Source organism: Prionailurus bengalensis, chromosome C2, assembly GCF_016509475.1.
Source record: "Prionailurus bengalensis isolate Pbe53 chromosome C2, Fcat_Pben_1.1_paternal_pri, whole genome shotgun sequence".
Classification (NCBI taxonomy): Eukaryota; Metazoa; Chordata; class Mammalia; order Carnivora; family Felidae; genus Prionailurus; species Prionailurus bengalensis.
This window is the reverse complement of record NC_057350.1, coordinates 133,968,403-133,990,735: the sequence shown is the minus strand read 5'-3', so window position 1 is coordinate 133,990,735 and position 22,333 is coordinate 133,968,403. Positions and strand designations below refer to the sequence as shown.

General features: G+C 36.6%; 1 protein-coding gene across 8 annotated transcripts in view; it reads left to right on the top strand.

Annotated features, from left to right (window-relative positions):
• Positions 1 to 22,333, top strand: part of ANKRD28 (ankyrin repeat domain 28) — a 200,668-nt gene that overhangs the window by 122,232 nt on the left and 56,103 nt on the right. For 6 of the 8 annotated variants that reach the window (XR_006299512.1, XR_006299511.1, XM_043595436.1 and 3 more), the window contains 3 exons: positions 10,613 to 10,683; positions 16,516 to 16,716; positions 18,276 to 18,363. Coding sequence is in view for 6 of the 8 variants with exons in the window: in XM_043595436.1 (XP_043451371.1) it covers positions 10,613 to 10,683; positions 16,516 to 16,716; positions 18,276 to 18,363 (360 nt within the window). In the remaining 2 variants the exon portion in view is untranslated. Of the gene's footprint in view, positions 1 to 5,780; positions 5,863 to 10,612; positions 10,684 to 16,515; positions 16,717 to 18,275; positions 18,364 to 22,333 lie in introns of those variants that run through there. The other 2 variants (XM_043595439.1, XM_043595438.1) reach the window with 2 other exon arrangements.

Here is a 22,333-nt window from a genome sequence, read left to right as displayed (position 1 = left end):
CAAAAGTAGACTTTAAGTTTGTGTAGTGGTGCTTTAAGAGTTCTACTTAAATTTGGTGTGAAAGCTGTGGTTGTTGAGGCCCAGGTTAGATAGACTCTGATTTCCATACCCTCGATTTCAAATTCTGTGTCCATCAAACAACTTTATAATCATATTGAATGAACTTTTAATAAGTTTACTTAGGAAATTAGAATTGAAACTAGGTGTTTGACCTGATCGAGTCTCTAAACAAAGAAGAGAATGGAATACATGGAGAGGAGAAAGTAGGCAACAAAAGTAGGCTTATCTGTTCATGTTAGCGGTGAAAACTGTTAACATAGAAAGTTCAGGGAAGATTGCTCCTGCCTTTCATATTAATAATTAGTGACATTTTGGGGCGCCTGGGTGGCTCAGTCAGTTAAGTGTCTGACTTTGGTTCCGGTCATGATCTCGGGTCTTTGAGTTCAAGCCCCACATCGGGCTATGTGCTGACAGCTCAGAGCCTGGAGTCTGCTTTGGATTCTGTGTCTCCCTCTCTCTCTCCCCCACCCCCACTCATGTGTGCGTGCGCGCGCTCTTTCTCTCTCAAACATTAAAAAATGAAAAATAACAATAATTAGTGACATTTTATAGTCATAATGATGGGGGGATGGGCATTAAAGAGGTACTTTTTGGGATGAGCACTGGGTATCATATGTAAGAGATGAATCACTGGGTTCTACCTGAAGCCAGGACTACAGTGTATGTTAACTAAATTGAATTTAAATAAAAAAAATAATAATCTTAAGAAAATTAATGTGAAACAATCCCCATTTAGCTCTTGCATTATACCAAAGTCATGATATGCTTCAATAAAAACACAATAAAGTAAATGCATTAATTTTATATTATAAAAACTACTTTGGTGTTGATAACAAGGTTATTTGTTGCTACATATTTCTCTGAAATGAAAAATGAATAAGATAAAAAGGTTGACATCAGCCTATAGTCCTGTCCTTCCATGTTCGTGTTTGGATTTTGATTGTTTTCTGACTTCCTATGGTGGGAAGTAGGAAACCGTGTTCTCTAATTTGTTTCACTCTTGTCTTTTCATTGTCAAGAATTACGACTTTACGTTCTATTTTGTAATCAGAATTCCCACTGTTTTCACACGCACCCCCAGTCCTTATCCATTGCTTCTCTAGCCCCAGGTTTTTTTCTTTTTGTGTATCTCTTGGTTGTATAGACATCATCAAGTTGTTGGGGGCTGGGTGTTTTTTTGTTGTTGCTGTTGTTATTTCTTTTTTTTTTTTTTTAATTTTCAGTAAGAGCTCATTCTTATTTATTTATTTGGGACTGTTCTTATGTATTTATTCTTATTTATTTGGGACTGTTGCCTTTTTTATTTAACTGAAAGGTAGATTGGCTACTTATAAAATTCTTGATTCATGCTTTCTACTCTCAACTTTATAGACGTTACTTCAGTATCTTCTAGCATTAAATGCAAATCTTGGATCAGGCTCTTCTCTGCTGACCATTTCCATCTCCCCACTCTCCCCCCCCTCCCCCACCCTCACCCCCTCACCCCCCTTGCCCCCAATACCACCTCCACCATTATGGTCACTTCTCTTTTGCCTGGATGCCTGTAGGATTCAATTCTTTATCCTTAAAATCCAGTACTAACTTACACAGGCTAAATCTGTTGTTTATTTTTGCTGGGAAATGTCAGTGTGCACTTCTAGCTCTGAAATTTAGATTTTTTTTTTAAAGTTTATTTTTACTTATTTTGATAGAGTGATAGAGAATGAGCAGGGGGGTGGGGGCAGAGAGGGAAACAGAATCCCAAGCAGGCTCTGCAGTGTCAGTGCAGAGCCCAATGCAGGGCTGAAACTCACGAACCGTGAGATCATGACCTGAGCCAAAATCAAGACTAACCGATGGAGCCACTCAGATGCCCCTAAAACTTAGATTTTTATTTCATGTTTATTGTCCACTGAATCTTTGAATATTTTATTTCTGTGTTTTTCTGTCAGTAAATTTTTTCTACTGTATGTTTTTCTATGAGCTTTTCTCTGATTGTAATTTTATCTTTTCCTTTTAGTTTTAGGTTATTGTCCTTCATTCATGCATCAAATATTTAATGAGCGTGTCTGTGTATCAAGCACTATTCTAGGTGCTGTGGGTAGAGCAGTAAATAAAATAGATGGAAGTCCCAGCCTTCATGGAGTTTGTTTTGATGGAGGAGTAAGAAGTTAATACCTATAGCTTGTCTTGTAAGTGATAATTGCTATGAGAAGATTAAAGCAATAGTATATTGGGTGGGGATCAGTTCCTGTTTTATATTAGGTTATTAGGAAAAGATTCAGTGTTATATGACATTTGAGCAGATAAATGAAGGAGATGAGGAAGCAAACCTTGTACACCATGCAGATATTTAGAGGAAATGGAGAGAACAAGACCAGACACCCTGAGGTGGTGGCATGTTTGGAGGTAAGTGCAAAAAACAGGAAAAGAAGTGGAGGAGGTAGCAAGGTTCCAGATCATGTGTGGCCTTATAGGCTTTGGCAAAGACTTGGTTTGGCCCTTAAAGTGACGTGGAAAAGCAAAGGAGAGTTTTTGAGGGAAGTGACCTGGTCTGATGTAGGTTTTTGGACTGTGGTTCAGATTCCTGGCTGTGTTTTAAATCATGTTTATTTTACCTTCTGTAATTTCTAGGCTTTTATCTATGATTGTCTTATTTTCCTTCTTTCTTTCTTGATCTCTGCCAGCTCTCATCCCTTTGCATTGTTTTTCCTCTGTCTTGGAACTCTTTAAGGTCTCTCTTCAGAGCTTACTTTCTCTGAGGTTGTGTATAGAGTAGTTTATAGATTCATCCTCTGCTTTCCTGGGATAATATCTTTCAGATATACCTATTGACTGTTTGCTCAGTGTATTCTGTTCCCATATATATTTTCCCTAGTGTCCCATGCTGCATCTTTACGTATCTTTGAAGAATATTCTTCTCTCTGGAACAGCTATTTGCTAACAAATAGAGTAGGCAGGGGCAAAAAGTGAGCATCAGTTAGGTTTGTTCCAGTAGCTCTCACGCTAAATGGGTTTTCTCAGTCTAGCAGAGGAGCTTCCTTCAGTTCTTTGCGTACTTCATGTCATTACCTCCTTAGATCACAGGTCCTTAGGTAGTCATCTGCTGGTGTTTGGCTCTTACCCTCCATCTTCATTTGGGTCAAAAATAGTAAAGATGCCTGGTTGGTCCCTCTTTTAGAACTGCCCCACTTTGTTCTTCTGTATTGTGAAGTTAGAGTTCTGTGAATTACCCACATACTGCTGTAGATCATCTGAAAGATTGTTAGAAAGAGGTTCTGGGACACAGCAGGGAAAAAAGGACAGATGCACATACACACAAACACATTCTTTTAGAAGACTCCGTGGCCTTCCCCAAATCCAAAGAAGCTTCATTTGGTATCCTTCCTCATTTTGGTATAGATTTCACTGTATTTGGTGGAAATTTTCATAGTTTGGTTTGCAGGTGCAACTGTTTTCTTGTTGTATTAAGGATGTTATTTCCTCATATTCTCTTTTATATTTTGGTTAGGTTTTTTGTTAAGAGCAAAACTACGGACTCTCTTTAGCCTGCAGTCCAGAACTAACTTCATTGGAAATCATACATTTATACATGATTCACCTCCAAGATTTTTGGATGAGGGGTATCATTCTTGACGTGTTATGTGTAATCAAACAAGTAAATCCTTCTGTAGAACCTATAGTAACACTGGAGTCTAGTGGAATTAACTTCACAGTTATTATTTTTTGAGGTAAAATAGTAAGAGGAAACTTTGTGCTCTTACTACCTTTCAAGTACTATTCTAAATTTACTTTTTCACTCTTAACTCTGTGAAGGTATTATTATTATAGAGAGGGAAACTAAGGTATTTAGATTTAATAACTGGCCAAAAGTTACTCTGCTGTAGTCTTGCTCCCCTCTTCACTCTGCCCCCTCCACTCTGCCCACTGACTTAGCAAAATTTGTGTAGATAATTACTTTTAGTGAAGAACTTCTGTTTTAAGGACTAAATTTTCTGGGCTACAAACTATATATACTTTTATGACGGCTATTCATTTAATGCTTGTATTTAAAATTATAGCTTTAGCAGTACCTCAGACTGTTTCTAGTGTGTGATTAACTGGTAAATGACTGTGTTGGGTAAGTCAAAAATTCATTTGGTTAGTCTGTTATAGAAAATATAGTCCTTAATAAGGAAATACGAATATTACGTTTTTGGTATTAGGAATTAGACATAAAGTATGTGGCCCTTGAAAACCTTCATTGCTGGTATATTAGTTTGCTAGGGCTGCTATAAAAAAGTACCACAAGTTGAGTGACTTAAACAGCAGAAATTTATTTTTTCATAATTCTAGAGGTTAAAAGTCTGAGATCAAGGTTTTGGTGGCATCACTTATGAGGCTGTGAGGGAAGGATCTGTTCTCGGCCTCTCTCCATAGCTTGTAGATGACCATTTCTTTTTGTGTCTTCTGTCTGTACATATCTGAGTCCACGTTTCTTCTGCTTGAAAGGATACCACTCAGATTAGGGCCCACCTTAATAACCTCATTTTAACTTATCTCTGTAGAGACCCTGTTTTCAAATAAGTTTTCATTCTGAGGTGCTGGGTTTAGGACTTCACCATATGAATTTGGGAAGGGTGGAGGGGACACAGTTCAACCATGGTATCTGGTGTCCATAATACCATCATAAATGATACAGTTCAGCAGCTTTTGGATTGTTTGTTTGTTTGTTTGTTTTTTAGCATTGCAGGTGGAAAAGTGGAAATGTAATTGTTTTTTGCTTATTTCACTCCCAACCTGAAAACAGAATCTGAAGCTTTTACCACTGCTTATGGTAGGCAGCGAAAGGAAAGCATTATTTCCAGTTTGAGAAGAGTAATGAAAGTGTTTGGCTCCTGGTCCAGCTCACTGGATTTGGACAGTCTCCTCTGAAGCTTAGGAGTAGCAAAGAGAATTATTCTCTGTAAGGAGAAGCTTGAGAATATTATTAGTGGGAGTACTTATAATGATTATAAACACCTTGACAATAGAAATAACTTTAATAATATCTACTATCAAGTACTTAGCCTAGCTCAGAGGTCAATAGACTTTTTATGTAAAGGGCCAGACAGACACCTGGCAACTACTTTTAATTCTACTCCTCTAATGTGAAAGCCACATAGTTAACATTGTAATAGGTGTAGCTGTATTGCAGTAGAACTTTATTTACCCAGTAGGTGGTTGGCAATCTGTGGGCTGTAATTTAAAGACACCTGGTATAGATTATGAAGATGCTACCTCATCTACCTAATGTTAAGGTAGGGCAAGGTATTTAATAAGTGTGAAATAATTCATTCTGGGTACCTGTTTCAAAATAGAATAGAATGTTGTAACTAGAAATGGATCATACAGATCACTTAGCAAAACCCTTGTTTTACTAATAACTGAGTTTTCAAAGCTCAGAGAATTGGCACATTTTGTTGACTGATTAGGGGAAAAAAACAGATGAGTTGAGACCTAGAGTCAAGTGGGATGCTCCTGATCTGAGTTCCTGACCTGTGGAACCCACTTTGTGGAAACAGGAGCTCCCTCTGTTGTTTCAACCTGGGCCCTATCCTCCCTCGCCCTCTACCCCACCCTCCATGTACACAGCAAGGCATAGGAGTCAGGGATTATGATTAACAACGTGAAGGTCTGGGTTGTGGGGAACAGCCCCCCAGGTCACACAGCCTGCTGGTTACAGAGCCATTATTAGATCACAGTTCCTGCTCCCCGGCTCCTTCCACTAACCCCTGACTGTCTCTTCATGAGTCCAGACCTCTCTTCAGCTACACTGTTGTCTAGAGCCCAGAATAGACTGATGTAAGTAAATCAGATTTTTTAAAAAATTATTTTCTTGTTTACCTTCAAATGAACTAGGCATTTGCTTAATCTTGGAAATCTTACCTTAATTTTTTTTCTTTTATAAACTGTCAGAGTACATTTTTATATATATGAATTATTAAATGAAAAGACTGTGTGAAATGAAAAGAGAAGCTGGTTATCTGAATTTTTCTATATAATCATTAACTCTGGTATCAAATGGATACAATCTGTTTTGGTTACCTTGCAGTTGTTTTTTGTTTGCTTGTTTTCTTTTTTGCTTTTAATATTGCAGAAATCTAATCACACTTCTACTCTGGGAAGATGGATCCAAATTCAGATATTTGACATGGCATATGTGCTGGCTGCTTACTTATTATCTTAAGGGAAGGCTCATAGATTTCCCTTATATGTGGATTTGTGGCGTAAAGAAAGTATTTGGTATACTATTGGACATAACTGTCTTGGATTTAATGAAATGTGCTTCTTGCACTGAGAGATTTTCTGTAAATGTTGGTTTGCAGTAGTCAGTCAGTAATACCATTCTTAAATTCCTATCTTAATTTTCTTCAGTTTCTCAGCAGTTCTTCCTCTTACCCAGGGGCCTCCCAGTAACCTAACTTCAACACTAGGGATGGAGCTGCTGTTATATATTCTCTTCTGTTTTGATGATTAGGAAATAGTAAAGGAATTAATTCTTTCTTGGTGATTTAGAAACCACAAATATTATACTCTGCCACGTATAGAGTATGTGGTGTAGTCACTAGAGCTGTTACATTTTGATTTTCTCTCTTTGAAGGCTGTTTTATGTTTTAAGTTGATATGATCTTTTTTCCTCTGTCTCCATCTTCATTGTTAGCCATTGTGACTGGTTTTCACCTATTAGACTAGTAAACTTTACTCTAGAAATATATTTTCCATTAGTGGAATGACTTTGTAGTTTGTGTTTATGAATATATAGTTAATTTTGGAGCCGTCTGTGTAGAACAGAAGTCTGGTTACCTTCACAATTCTCCTAAGATGATTTTTGGGAGCCTGGTCATCTGAAGTGTGCCGCCATGCTTGTTGCTGTTACTCCATTTTCATTTTATACCCACTGCTGCTCTTATAATGTGCATTGCTATGCCGTATTTGCCTGTTAATATGTAAAGCGCATACTAATTAATGGATGTGGGCAGGCGAGATATTTGTTCTGTTGGTGTCCTTAGAAGTAGTTCAACCATTTCTCATATACTTGACTTTTAATTTCCAAGGAATTAAAACATTTGATTAATGCTATTAGAAGAAACATATGGTTTAAACAAAAGATGAGTGTCTTCTGAAAAAGATATGATCAGATGTCTAAAATTCGATGGTGCTCATCTTCCTTCAGATAACTATCTTTAGAATCTACAAAAAACAAGCCAGATTTTTTAATCAAGTTGCCTGTTACATTAATAGCAAGTAGTAGTATTTTGTATCCTCAGTAAACTATCAGTGGATTGTTACAGTCACTCATGTTTTTTGATAAATTAACTTTGAATTTGTTATTATGGGGCACCTGGGTGGCTCAGTCGATTAAGTGTCCGAATTTGCCTCTCAGGTCATGATCTCACAGTTCATGAGTTTGAGCCCCGCATCAGGATCTGTGCTGACAGCTCAGAGCCTGGAGCCTGCTTCCAATTCTGTGTCTCCCTCTCTATGCTTCTCCCCCGCTCACGTTCTCTCTCTCAAAAATAAACATTTAAAAAATAATAAAAACAATAAAATTTGTTATTAAATGTGAAGAGATGGGGCACCCGAGAAGAGTCAGACTGGCTCAGGTCATGATCTCACAGTTTGTAGGTTCACACTCCACATCAGGCTCTGTGCTGGCAACTCAGAGCCTGCTTCAGATTCTGTGTCTCCCTCTCTCTCTGCCTCTCCCCCACTCTCTCACCCTCTCTCTCTCTCTCAAAGAGAAACATTAAATAAACATTAAAAAAAACATTAAAAAAAATAAGTGAAGAGAAAGAAAGACTACTTAATTATCATAACTTAAAGTGGAAAAATGGTACCAGCAGTCTTTTACTTTGGGCTGACAAATGGCCATGAAAATTGGATTTTCGTCCTTCAACTGTGTATGTGATAACTGTTCCAAAGAAAGACAAACCTATCTTTACTTTCTTCCTAGTTACTTTCCAATTTGAAGCACTTGAAGCCAAATTCTTGGAATTTTTTATGGCCATTCCTTTTATTCCTTCTTCAGTACATTTCTTTTTTTTTTTTTTTTTTTTTTTTAGTAAGTCATATTTCAATTTTATTTTAAAAATCTTAAATATATATTTAAAGGTATGTGGTACAGTGAAGTTGCCTTTCTAACCCAGTCCTCTATCACACAGTTCTCATTGTACCCCACCACCTACACAAATGTATAGGCAACCACTGTTATTAATGTCTTAGTGTTCCTCCAGAGTTTCCTTCTGCATATAAAGCAAATATGAATATAGATATTTATCTTTTCCGTAGTTACTTGTCTCTTCCATTTTCTACATAAAATTAAAGAATATTATTCAAACAGTTCTCACTGCTTTTTTCACTTTTTATTTCTCAGATCTTTATCAGCACATAAAGATTCTTCTCATTTTTCATGACAGCCACATTCTATTTCCTTGTTAATTAATATCTGCAGCCAGACTTTTGACCCTTCCCATTTGCTGAAGGTCCATAATCAGGCCTCATTCTTTTCTGCCTTTGTCCATAGTACTTGTCTTTTCTGAGTGTGTCACTACCTTTGAGGCTTTAAGGCCAATTCTTGCCTTTCAACTATGCACATAAATAAAAAATTGTAGAGAGAGGTACAAGGATAATGGAGAACAATTGAAATTCCAACCAGATAAATGGGAGAATGAAGAGGCCTAGCTTCTATATTGCCCCTTTATTGTCTTTAAGGACTCTAACCTCCTAACCAGTAAACATTTAAAATGTTTGCACTATCTACATGATGATTTTTGATGATGATCTTACACAAAATAAATGCTGACTTTATTGTACTCAGGCAGTCTGTGTTTTAACCATTTTGGTCTCCCAAGAGCCTAGCAGATGGTTGTTCAGATGTTTATTACATGAATATTATACTACTCTCTGTAGCTGTTCTTCATTTTGCTGAGCCCCTGTCTTTTGCCCAAAGCCTAACTGAACAATCATGAAAAGCTCTCATGTTGGTTCTTGATTCTTTCAGTGTCCTCACTGTCACTGCTCAGAGTTTAGCTACTCTCAGAATTTCAACTTCTTACATTTGTGGATGGTTTTATACACTTACATTTCATTTCATTTTTCTCTCACATTCAAGACTTTTAAATCTATTCTAATATACATGTATTGTGTGTTTATCATGTTAATCTTTGTAACAAGGTATTAGGAGATCTGCTTTATAGATGAAGAAACAGGTTGAGAGGGATCACACAGCTAGTTAGGAACCCATAGCTAGTAGTTATTAGAGCTGTAACTTCGAGTCACTGCACTTGATTATTCCCTGGAACCTCACACTCAAAACATACAGTGTAAACATTAGACATCTGAATTTAGCCTTGGTTCTACTATACTTTGATGTTAAGCTATCCGCCATACCTGTGTTTCATCATCTAGAAAATAAGGAGTTTGGACTAGATATCTAAAGGCCTTTCTTACTAGCTAGTAATGATCTTGGATATAAATATAGGATTGTTTATAGTGTAGGACCTATTGCCAGTCCCTCTACACTTTTAAGAGCTGGGGCTGTGTGTTTTTACTTAGATATATACTAATGCTACAGTTTGGTTGCTGCTTCTGTTTGGTTGGGATTTAGGTACAAAATCAGTGGGTTTTATATAGCCAATAGATTTTTCCCTCCTTTTTTTTTTTTTTTTTTTTGGTCTCACTAAATGTATTTATATTCTATTAAGGATAATTTTTATCCATTGCCAGTGACTTTTTGTAATTTTTTTAACGTTGATTTATATTTGAGAGAGAGAAAGAGAGACAGTGTGTGAGTAGGGGAGGGGCAGAGAGGAGACAGAATCTGAAGCAGGCTCCAGGCTCTGAGCTGTCAGCACAGAACCTGACACAGGGCTCGATCGAACTCACAAACTGTGAGATCATGACCTGAAACCAAGTCTGATGCTTAACCGACTGAGCCACCCAGGTGCCCCAGCAATGATTTTTAAATAACTGTACGTAGTTGATATTTTTGTAATTATTTAAACCTTTAGGTGTAACCCAGAAAGACATGTGGGTTCATTCATTTCTTTCTCAGTTTTTTTTCCTTAAGTCGGTAGCCATTGTATCCATTTTACACAGGAATACCTAATGCAGTTTTTATCCTCATTGAAGAACTATTTTGATATTATATTGCTGTATACCATGATAGATTCTTAGTAAAGAAATGTAATGAAGACTTTGTAATGGTCTGCGTTTTACATAGGAGTATTCTTATTAAGTATTTGACTTTTTTAAGACACGATTTAAAATGGGATCTTATTTTTACTTTAATATGCTCTGTATAAAGGTGCTTTTCTAGTCTATATATAAAAGGATGTTTCTTTTATTTTTAATAAAAAGAGCTAATACCTTATTGGAGAATTTTGTTTTGTGATTTAATGGTAATTTATTAGCAGAAAGTATAAAAAAATGAAGTACTACTTTTTCAGTTGTTACTTACCCAATTTGGACTATATATAACTAATATTTCAGGAAATTTATTTAAAATATTTTATGTAAAATATTTCAATTTATTTTTTTCTTCTTGTTACAGGAGCTAGAGTTAATGCCAAAGACAGCAAATGGTTGACACCTTTACACAGAGCAGTTGCATCTTGTAGTGAGGTATGAAATTTCTCTTAGTAAATACATCATATATAAAAACATTATAAGTAGGCCTGCCTGTGAGCCCATATTAAAATTCTGTGTTTTCACAAGTAGGAAAAAGCAACTGAAAATACCTAGATTGGTTATTTGACTTTAGAATTTGTACAAACCAAGTTAAGTGTTCCCCATTTCTCTTTTGTGACTAAGGTCTCTTGAAGAGTCTGAAATAGCAAAGAATAGAAAACCCTCCTTGTATATGTCCTACAAGAGAAATTATTTGTTATCTTATAAAATCCTCCTCAATCTTATCTCTACTGGACAGGCTGCAGAGGTTCTGCTGAGTGTAATCAAGAAATAATCTCAGCAGTATATAGCGATTCATTGAAGTATCGTTTGGTTAAACACTGAAATTAGCTTCAAAAACATTGCTCGATCTCACATTTTACCAGTTCTAAATATATAACCTAAAAATTCTAGGTGTCTTATGGGGAAGAACAGCTTCTTCTTATTTGTAACCCTATACTATTTACTCTTCAAGATAACTGACATTTTTGGAGAACATTCATTTTTATGTTTTTCATACTTCTAGTCCTCATGACATCCTTGTAGGATAGATATTTTGAGGGAATTGTAGTTCATCATTTGCCAGAAACCACTCAACTTTTGAGTAGCAGAAATGGGATGAAAACCTAGACCCTCTTTTTTCTGTCATTTTACTCTTTCTAAGATGTATTCGGTGCATTTTAAAAATGCATTGTGTCCAAAGAACTCTTATCTCTTCACTTTTCTTTGTATTTCTCATTGTGAACTACATCTTGAACCCAGAACAAGAATTAAACAAGTGAAGAGAAGTAGAGGGTGAGCGGCTGGGAGGGATTTCAAACCCTGCAACGTGACTGCGGCAGTCTGTTAGCTGTAGCCTCCTAGTTGGGAGGAACGGGAGGGAGAGAACCGTGGGTGGTGCACTGGAGCGCATCTTACCACATCTGGGTCTGTGATGTGCTGTAGCTGCTGGAATGTGCAACTTGGATCTGGAGAAACTGGCTACAGATATCACTTGCCACTTTCTAGCTCTGTGATCTTAGGCAGATCTGGGGATTATCATGAAAACTAAGACATTAACCAAAATATTTTTAATTCTGAAATTCCTTGGTAATGTTAAGTTTGTGGTTAGCCCTCTTATAAAGAGTTTCTGTAAACAAGGCAGTTAAGGAAGATAAACATTACTGTCATTGGGACCTATTAATAAGTTAGTCATACCTATCCAGTTTTTAGTATGACCCTTGGGAATATGATTATTAAAATTAATGGAGTTTTGCCAAATTAAGTCATAAGGGACACTTTGCATATTTGTAGAGATTGTAAAACAGACCAGAAATTCTTAAGGTAATTAATATTAGAGGAAGGTTGCAGGTTCTGCCCAAAGACTTAACAGCTGATTTTTTAAAACTATGTACTTAGCCTGAACTTACAGGCAAGCTGTAGGTTAGAAAGCAGTGATCTTAATAAGTTTCTTGAGTATGCTTTCAGCCTAAAAATTACTGGGCTGTGTAGTAGTATTCTTTTGTAGGAAACCTAGTCAAGAATACCAGTTGCACCCATGTTCTTTTCATTTTTTCTACTACATCCTGAGAGCAAAAGAGTGCTGTACTTAATTTCATTGAATAAGGAAATACAGCCACAGAAGGGTATGGAAAAGACAAAATTTTAGGCAGCTTTGGTTTATGTTTTTGAAGTACTGTCAGAGAAGAAAGCCCTAAAGAGGGTGCCAATCCTCCAAGGCCTTTGGAAGCTAACACCATCATAGAACATAGTGGAGAAGTTAATTCGTCACAAAGAGGATGCCTTAGTGCTTAATTTCTGCACTTTACCTGGGTTGGGAAAGGCTGCTTTGGGTTACAAATCCTAAACTCCTCACTCTCCCTCAGTGGCATGGCTTCCACACACCTCATCGTATTGGCTGGCTGACTCATCTCATCTCCAGTGGTGATTTGTGACTGCCATTCTTCAAGTCGGAGCATACAATTTAGCTCTCTCAATGCTGAGTATTCTTCTGAATAAATTGATTACTGAGTATTAGGGCTTTTTGTGTGTTCTTGTTTTGGTTTTTTTAGCTTGTTTTTTTTAAGAAGCCACATCACACTGCTAAATCCTCTGGAAGATATACATTTACTTTTTTAACTTTAGGAATTACATCTTAGTTCTGTCAAGACCCCAAATTTATATTATCACATGAGATATTAGCAGTCCCTCCCACTATTACGTTTATTTGCGAATGTGTTAGCCCTTCTTTTTCCCATGCCTGACTTCAAATCAGTGGTAAGAATTGCTTTTAAAAAGGCAGAGCCACAGACAGCTAGTGCTGTAGAAACTCTTCTAGGTGGACCCCAAGCAATGAATAAATACTCTTTGGACAAAATTATTTAACCTTTTGTCATCACCCCATATGTCATAATTTTATTAAAATCTGTGTCATAGGATATTTAGCTGAGTTTTTTCTTAAAAAAATTTTTTTTAATGTTTGTTTATTTTTGAGAGAGAGAGAGAGAGAGAGAGAGATACAGAGCATGAAAAGGGAAGGAGCAGAGAGAGAGAGAGACAGACAGACAGACGGACAGACAGACAGAATCTAAAGCAGGCTCCAGGCTCTGAGCTGTCAGCACAGAGTCCAACACGGAGTTCAAACCCATGGACCATGAGATCATGACCTGAGCTAAAGTCGGTTGCTTAATCGACTGAGCCACCCGAGCGCCCTACTTAGCTGATTTTTTAAAGTCAAGGCACACCTGGAGTATTTCTTACACATACATAGCCTCTAATAATGGAAAAATTGGAATTAAGGTTGCTATGGTAATATTTATCATTAGTGGAACCGTATATACCTTTTATTATTCCTATATTATTTTCTAAATACTTATAATGTGCTGATAATATGATCTAGAGTTTTACTAGTTCTGACAACAGGCTTATCGATTGTAATTTCTAGAAATCCGCGTGTTTGGTTTGGTTTAATGTCTCCCTCCAGTCTGTAGAGATTTGTTTTTTTCTGAATTTTCAAAGATTACTGCTATTGTGATCTGACATCCTATTGTGAATGATAAATGGTGGATACGTTAGTCAGCTTGGGTTGCCATAACAAAATATTATTGACTGTGTGGCATAAACAACAGAAATTTGTTTTCTCATAGTCTGGAGGCTGGAAGTCCCAGATCAAGGTCCAGCAGAGTTTCTAATGAGGGCTATCTTCTGGGCTTTGCAAACTGCTACTTCTTACTGTATCTTCACATGGTAAAGAGAAAGGGGCGGGGGGGATCTTTCTCACTTCCTCTTCTTCTAAAGTATCAGATCAGGTCAGGTTGCCTCCCTTATGATCTCATTTAACTTCAATTACCTCCCAAAGACACTGTCTCCAAATATAGTCACACTGGGAGGTGTTAGGGCTTCAACATATGAATTGTGGGGGAACACAATTTGGTCCATAGCAGTGAACCCCTTGTTCAAACTTTGGTCTGTCTTGATTCTAGGATCTTGGTAACTATGTTTATAGCGTTTCTTAGGTGCCGTCTTACCCACCCTCACCTACCATTAACTGGATTTATTCTTGCTTTTCAGCAAAACAAAAAAATAGTTTTGATTTTTCTATTTCTTGCTAATGGAACATAAATATTCTCCATACTTTTCAGAAGTATACACTGTGAATTCCAGAGTGGGAATGAATAAGGGAAGCCTGGCACTTATTCCCACTGTTTGCCTAACTTAATCCAATTATAAATTCTTCATTTTGTTTTTAATTATTTTCTAGTACATCCATCAACATATCTACTAACATTTCCCAGGATAATGTTAGTTTTATCCTCCAAATCACAATATACCCTTCTTGAGTTGGAGAATTCTGATGGTGTGTTTGTACCACTTCCTGTCTGTATCCTTTTCTTTATAGTCCTTTTTTTCATTGAAGTATAATTTACAGTAAATGAACACGTGTAGTCTTGGGTTTGGACACACGTATCCACTCATGTAACCTTTTTTCCCAATCAAGATATGGAAGATTTCCATCACTCCGGCAAGTTACCTCATGTCCCTTTCTAGTCAGTCTTGCCTGTCCCCGAGGCAACCACTGTTCTGATTTCTTCCACCATAGAATAATTTTGCTTATTCTAGAGCTTTATAAAAATGGAACCATACAGTATGTACTCTTGTATCTTGACTTCTTTTGTTCAGCTTAATACTTTTTTAAGTTTTGTTGTTGTTGGTTGTCTTTTGGTTTTGGGTGTTTGTTTGTTTTTTGAGAGCAGGGGAGCAGAAAGAGAAAGAGAATCTCAAGCAGTCTCTGTGCTGTCAGTGCGGAGCCCAACTCAGGGCTTGATCTCACGAACTGTTGAGATAATGACCTAAGCCAAAACCAAGAGACACTTAACCGACTGAGTCAACCAGGGCCCCCAACTTAATATTTTTGAGAGTCTTCCATATTACGTGAATTGAATGTTCATTCCTTTTATTGCTGAAGAGTATTTCATTATATGGATGTACAATAGTTTATCCATTTTCCTGTTAATGGCTGTTTGCATTTCTGGTTTGTGGCTGTTATGAATAAAACTACTGTGGACATTCTTGGATGGGTCTTTTTAAATTTCTGTTGGGCAGATAACGAGTGGAATTGTGGGGTCTAGAGTAGGCCTATACATATATATACACACATATACATGTATATGACTGGCTGACTTCCTTAGCAGATTGATAGGTTACTGGGCCTCTCTCTAGCCTTTGTCAGTCCTGTTAATAAGTATTTATGCTGTTTCCCATATTTCAGACAGTTCTGATTACTTTTTATTTGAAAGGCCTTGAAAGCTATGTGTGAATCAGAGATGATAGTATTTTGTTTAGTCTTCCTCGCTACTTACAGTTATTTGACGCTTTCGAACACTTTTCATGTACTTTTTTTTTTTTTTAAGAAAACCAAGGGTCATTATTACTAGACTTAAATAGTTATACCTGGTAAATGAACTGAGATGATTTCTGTTCTGGGCCTTTTTATTTCATACATAGTTCGTCATTCATCTGCCAAAGATAGGATTATTACTACAAGGAAAAACTTCTTGCTAAGTTTAGTTCTAACTATATTGCTTACTGTAGATTGCATACTGGATTCCTTAGTATCTAGCCATGAGGCCAATTTATAGATGTGTTGTGAAGTTTTCCTTGTGTTTCTGGAAGACAAATCCCTTTGGATACTAAGCTCTTAAATTGCCTGTTAACTTTCTCACCAGTTAGCATCACAGCATCTGTTTCTTTATTTACCTGTTGGTCTGTTTCTCTCCAGATCCTAGTGATTTCTCCTTTTATAAAATACAACGTGTATATTAATTTGGGAGACAGTATGTTTTAAATTTTTATGTATTTACTGTCAAAGTAATAATTCTCTTTAAAACTATTTAAAGTATATATTAATTGTATCTTGCCATCTAGAAAAACGAGAACTGATGAATGTTTTTAAAGAATATTTGTTAGTATTTCTTGCACATTTTAATGTTGGTATGCCTTTAATTGGACAACAGAAAAGGGCAATGTTTTATCTCATTGCATTTTATAATGGCTCTGAGTAGTACTGCCTTTAGTTCAGAATATTTTATTTTCTTGAATAAATCCGACTCATTTATAGCAGGTTCTGCCAGACTTTTTATTTCCTTAGGAAATTTTAATTCCTTAATATATATAATTTATATATATAGTATATAAATTATATATATGATTCCTTAGTATATATAATATATGTATATATTATATATATATATAATTTCTAAAACTGTTAACTCATTTGTCTTTTGTAACTTTTACCTTCATATGTTTTAGGAAGCAGTGCAGGTACTTTTGAAGCATTCTGCAGATGTTAATGCTCGAGACAAAAATTGGCAAACCCCTTTACACATCGCTGCTGCTAATAAAGCTGTAAAGTGTGCTGAAGCTTTGGTACCTCTTCTAAGTAATGTAAACGTGTCTGATCGAGCGGGGAGGACCGCATTACATCATGCAGCTTTTAGTGGACATGGTGAGGTAGGTAGTGTTCAGTTAGACAGTGATTCTCTCTCCCATCATCCTCCCACTCACCAGTCTAATTATTAATGAACTTGCCCTTTTTAGCCACTCAATCCATGGTAGTAGCAAACAGAAATATCCGTCTTGCTCATTTTTGTCTAATTTTGCCTTTAGCAAACCCTCGACTTCTTTTCATGATAAAATTTGTGATACAACATTCTCAAATTTTGAAGTTTACGTATCAGATATAGCCCTATACACTTGAATTTCATGGTCAAAGGACAACAGAAGATGAAGGAGAGCACTGCCAGCTAAACACAATGTGAAAAGTATGTTCTGGCATTGTGGAAAAAATAATCCAGAAAGATAGAGCAGTTTCATTTTGCTCCCAGAAAGATAGTAAAAAAGGAAAACAGAGATTAGAAAATATTTTCTTATCATTTATTATCAATGTTTAGTCAAGAATTCTTTGATAACAGACCATGAAAGGAAATAATTTAAGAAAATTAATATTTAGTTTTCTTTTCTTTCTCTTTTTTTCTTTTTTGAGAGAGAGAGAGAGAGAGTAAGCACAAACAGGGAAGGGACAGAGAGAGAGGGAGACACAGAATCTGAAGCAGGCTCAGGCTCCAAGCTGTCAGCACAGAACCCGACGCAGGGCTTGAACTCACGAACCATGAGGTCATGATGTGAGCTGAAGGTGGACACTTAGCTGACTGAGCCACCCAGGCACCCCAGTATTTAGTTATCTTCTACAACAATCATTGCTTCATGTTAGATATTGTCATGGTAAAGAGTAAGGTTTATGTGTACATAAAAGACTTAGTAAAGAAGGGAATACAGAGTAACAAAAAAACCTTTGAGGCCAGCTTGCCCATCCTTCATTTTTGTTGCAGACACAGAAACTCAGAGATAAAGTGACATTCCCAAGATTCCATGCCTGAGTGCTAGTGGCTGCAGTGTTGTTTTCACTGTTCCTCTGTTTTTGCAACATAAAGAATCCTTGCCTTCACTGCAGTTAAGGTCACAAGATACGTCCCCTTTTTTGGAACATGGAATGCCCTTTCCTGTGGGGAAACTTATAAATATGGTTAGACAGAATAGAAATCTATGAGGTACTATATCATGAGGTAAGTAGACTACCCAGTGACCTTTGGATCTAACCGTATTATAGATACTACGTTTGTGTTTGAATTAAATTTAAGACATTTCTGGGATAAGAATGCACTTTACATCTTAACAGCACTTTGGGCTATTAAAAGAAATAAAACCTGTTGTTAAATATTCCACCTTTAGACTTCCCATATTTGTACTTCTTTGTTCATAAAATACCGGGACAGGACACAAAAGGGCATCTTTAAAAGATACTGATGCCTGACTTCAATAACGTGCATTGTAAATCTTTTTTTCATATTTTGTCCTATTATTTATTGAATTATGTTAAAGGGTCTTCACTGTTTAGTCTACAACACAGAAATTCAGTGCCACAGAGATTGAGATGAGTAGTCATCATAAGGGATATTCATGAACAGTTCTTCTTCTGAATTTTGATGAAACTGTGTTTATTCTTATTACAGATGGTCAAACTACTCTTGTCTAGAGGTGCCAATATTAATGCTTTTGACAAGAAAGATAGACGGGCAATTCATTGGGCAGCATATATGGGTATGTATGTTTTAAGTTTCATTTTTTGACATTATGTATTCAGGAAAATTTGTACATTTTAGTTCTTGCATTTGGTATAACATCTGTTTTTAAGGATAGTGAGAAGTTACACCATATCTAAATTTGCTGCCCAAGTGGACCCAGCCTGGTAGTGGGGGACATTTCAGGTCCAGTTTTCTTAAAGCTGTTTGAAAATAATTCTGTTTACTTTTAAAGGGAGAGACATCCTAGACACAAGTCTGGGAAGCATAATCTTAGTTGGTGGTTTACTAGAAGCCCATTCTTATATCCATCCTTGTTTTCATGGGAATATTAAGATAGAAGTTATGAAGATGCTTTAAGAAGCCTATTATTTTGGGCCACTGGGTTGAATAGGCAACATCGTGTTTGATTTCTACAACAGTAATTTCACAGAAAGAAACTAAGGCTTAGAGTGTAGGCTTTTCTGCTGTGACATGTATATGTTCTTGAAAAATCTTGGGATTTGCAAAATTGCACCCCACAACCTGACAGAGCTCGTGGGAAAACAGTCTTGGGGTAGACTACCCAAAACCAGGCAACCAGAGTACTAACAGAAACATTAATTGGTTCTTAAGGTGACTTGGACAGCTAGAGTGCAGGCAGATCTTGAGCCTACCTCAAGATATTTTTAAGTGCACAAAAAGAACAGGCTTGTGGGTGCTAAAACCATGCAGGTGGAAGTAAATCTCTAAGTATGGAGGAAGTACAACCTGCCATGAACCTTGCAAGTCCTACAAGGCTGGGGTTGTACCTCTGGGAGGAAGAGCTGGATATAGACATTCATTTTTCAAGTTTCTCAAAATAAAACTGAAAGAACTCTTCCTCCCTTTGTAGCGATGGAGCCTCAGAATTTTTTCTCTTCCCTGCCAAAGGTTATAATTCTCCTTCTGCTATTTTGGCTCCTCTGGCTTAAGAAAAATCACATATGGATTGACACCTTATGTGTAATACTAGAGTCATTCCCTGATTTGCCATGCATACTACCTAATTACAAAGACATTTAGCTAGCCACCCTTCTTATAGGCATAGCTTATCCTCAGGACTCCCTGCTCTTGGTTTTGTCTTTTCCTGTTTCTGACATAAAAATAAAAAATCAAAGGAAGATTTGATGGAAGATTATTAATTTTTAAAACTATATAAAATTGTAAAATATGACATTGGAAGAAAATAAATGAGCTCAAACCAGTTGTGTAGATAACCCCAAGGTCCAGCATTTTTTGCCTGTAGTAGAAAAAACCAAAAGCAGCAGAATCCATAGTGAATTGCAAGTCTGACCTTTAGTGTGAGCATAAGGAATGATCAAAAATGAAGGTTCTTGAAGGTTAATATCCTTGTCAGATGTCCCTGTTTTGAAAGCCAGATGCTGAACATTTGGGCTTCTGGTATTTCTCTCACACCAGAGATTCATGCCTCTAGTTATATCATGGGCAATTTTCTTCTGTAACTTGAAAGTAAAACATCCAGAAGCCCGTCTCCTGTAGCATCTGGAAGTCCCTTCCTCACAGCCTGTATATTTTTCATATTTTAAGTCTTGGGGACTTTTCTGAATATTCTTCTGTAGCTTATCCTTCCAGATAGTTTTAGAGCATCTATTCTGAATGATTTGGTACACCTTATGTTAAAGGGTTTAAACATGAAGCAGAATTCATCAGGCCTCTTACCTCCAAAGAATTAAGACTTAACTAAGCAGTTGTTTTCATGAAATTGAAGGCCAGCAGATTTTGTGGGTTGCCTCTAATTGAGCTCCCAGAATAGCTGGGTGTGTATATCTCAGGAGCCCTCCTTTGATAGCTTTGTTTTCTTTGGTGCACTGAATGTCACTTTTCAGGCCAGTTGTGGATTAAAAAAGGTATTCTGTGTTTCTTGGGCCTCATTTAATTTTTGAGTATAAACATTCAGGGATTTATAATTCTCCTTTCCCTATCTCTTTCAGCATAGAAGAAGAAGAATGTTGACACATAGTTTCTAAAACTGTTCAGCTGTTCTAAGCATTCAGGATTAAAGAGAGCTAAACATATAAAAGTAGGGAGCTATTGACTGGTCTAATAGACAAGCCCGGTGTCCAGGTCTTTGGCCCTACTAGGGTTATATTCAGAGAATCTGTCAGTATTTGTGAAAGAGACATTAAAATTACATGTAGTCTTCTTATAATTTATTTCTCACAAACTTCTTATTTGCCCTGGACTTCTATCCCCTGGTTGAAGTTCCCCTTACTCTTCTCTTAGGCTCTACCATTTATCCCTATGCTGTTACTGAATTATGTGTCAGTGTTTGGCAACAATATCTCTATCCCCGAAGAGTTCAGAGTTCATCATATCCCCCTCCCTACCCTATGTTCACTCTGACTGTGAACCTCCATTGATATCCCTTTTATACACTCATCTTTTCTGTTGCTTTCAGTACTTTTAGCAATATTCAGCCAAGTTCTACCTCAAATCACCTTACCATGATGACTTTGACATAGAAAGTACTGAATAAATATTAATTACCTTGATTAGCAACTCATTCCGAAATTTCTTCTTAAAGCAGTGCATAATTTGAATGAATATGAAATAGTATTTTTTTCTCCTTCCTTTCCTTTTCATAAAGACTTACAAATTTCTGATCACAGTTCATTTTCCTTATTTTTACACAGTCATCAACAAAAGAAAAATTCAGGGAATTTTTCAAGTAAAATCATGTATACTATACATGTCCAAAGAATGCCATTTTCTAAAACTACACCTAGACAAATTACATGAAATCTAGTCTTCCTGGTAGCATAAGTCTATAAATTGACAGGGAAGACACGTACTTGTTCTGGCCAGGGCCACAATGTAGGTAGAACAAATATCATTTATTTCATTCTGGAACTTTATTCCCTTTTTTCTTTTTTTAATTTAATTTAATTTATTTTTTTTTAACGTTTATTTATTTTTTTGAGACAGAGAGAGACAGAGCATGAATGGGGGAGGGGCAGAGAGAGAGGGAGACACAGAATCGGAAGCAGGTTCCAGGCTCCGAGCCATCAGCCCAGAGCCCGATGCGGGGCTCGAACTCATGGACCGCGAGATCGTGACCTGGCTGAAGTCGGACGCTTAACCGACTGAGCCACCCAGGCGCCCCAATTCCCTTTTTTCTTTTAAATAAGTCACCCTCAAACTGGCTGTGGAGAGGCCCCTTTTTTTCATATTTTCAGTGGTTCAGTTAAAGGAATTTATCCATATTTCTGAAATGTGCTTAAATAAGTATTTGTCAGTTTTAAAATTGTAAATTTGCCTATGCGTAGCCCCTTTTCCAGTTTTATTGATGTTAGGAGAAGTTCATACTTCCTGGCATCTACTAGTTTATATGCACAATTAATACGTTCTGTGCCATTTATATGAATGATGTTTTGGTTTTGAACAGTTTTTCTAGTATGTTAGTATTATGAGCCTTTTAGTCTTAAACATCAAGAGAACTTTGTTTCTTTTTGGTGTATTAGTGAATAATATGCATTTGCCCAGTTGAAAAGCTATGTTTGTGTGTGAGGCTTCTAGGTACTGATTTTCACACGTTACAATAAATGCAAGTAGCTATCTTTCTAGAGCCATAGATCAGAAGGTAATGTGTAGTGAGTGGTCTTTGGGCCAGGTGATACTCTTATGTGATAATTACATTTGATTTGGCACCTAATGATTTGATAGATATTCCTTTGGTTTTTTTCCTAAAAATATGGTAGAGATTTCTTATTGAGATGGGGCAAAAATAGCTGAAAGTATCCACGTTAGTTGGTAATTTACATATAAACAATTAAATCTACTTGATTCTTTGTGCATCTTATAACCTGGCCTAATTTTGTCAAGGAAGAGGGGCCTATGCTTGAAAGCCTCATTTTTATAGTTATTAACTTTACATATTCATTCCCTATGAAGGGATATAAAAAAATGGTGTCATGAACAATTTATTTAACAAATATTTGAGTGCCTAT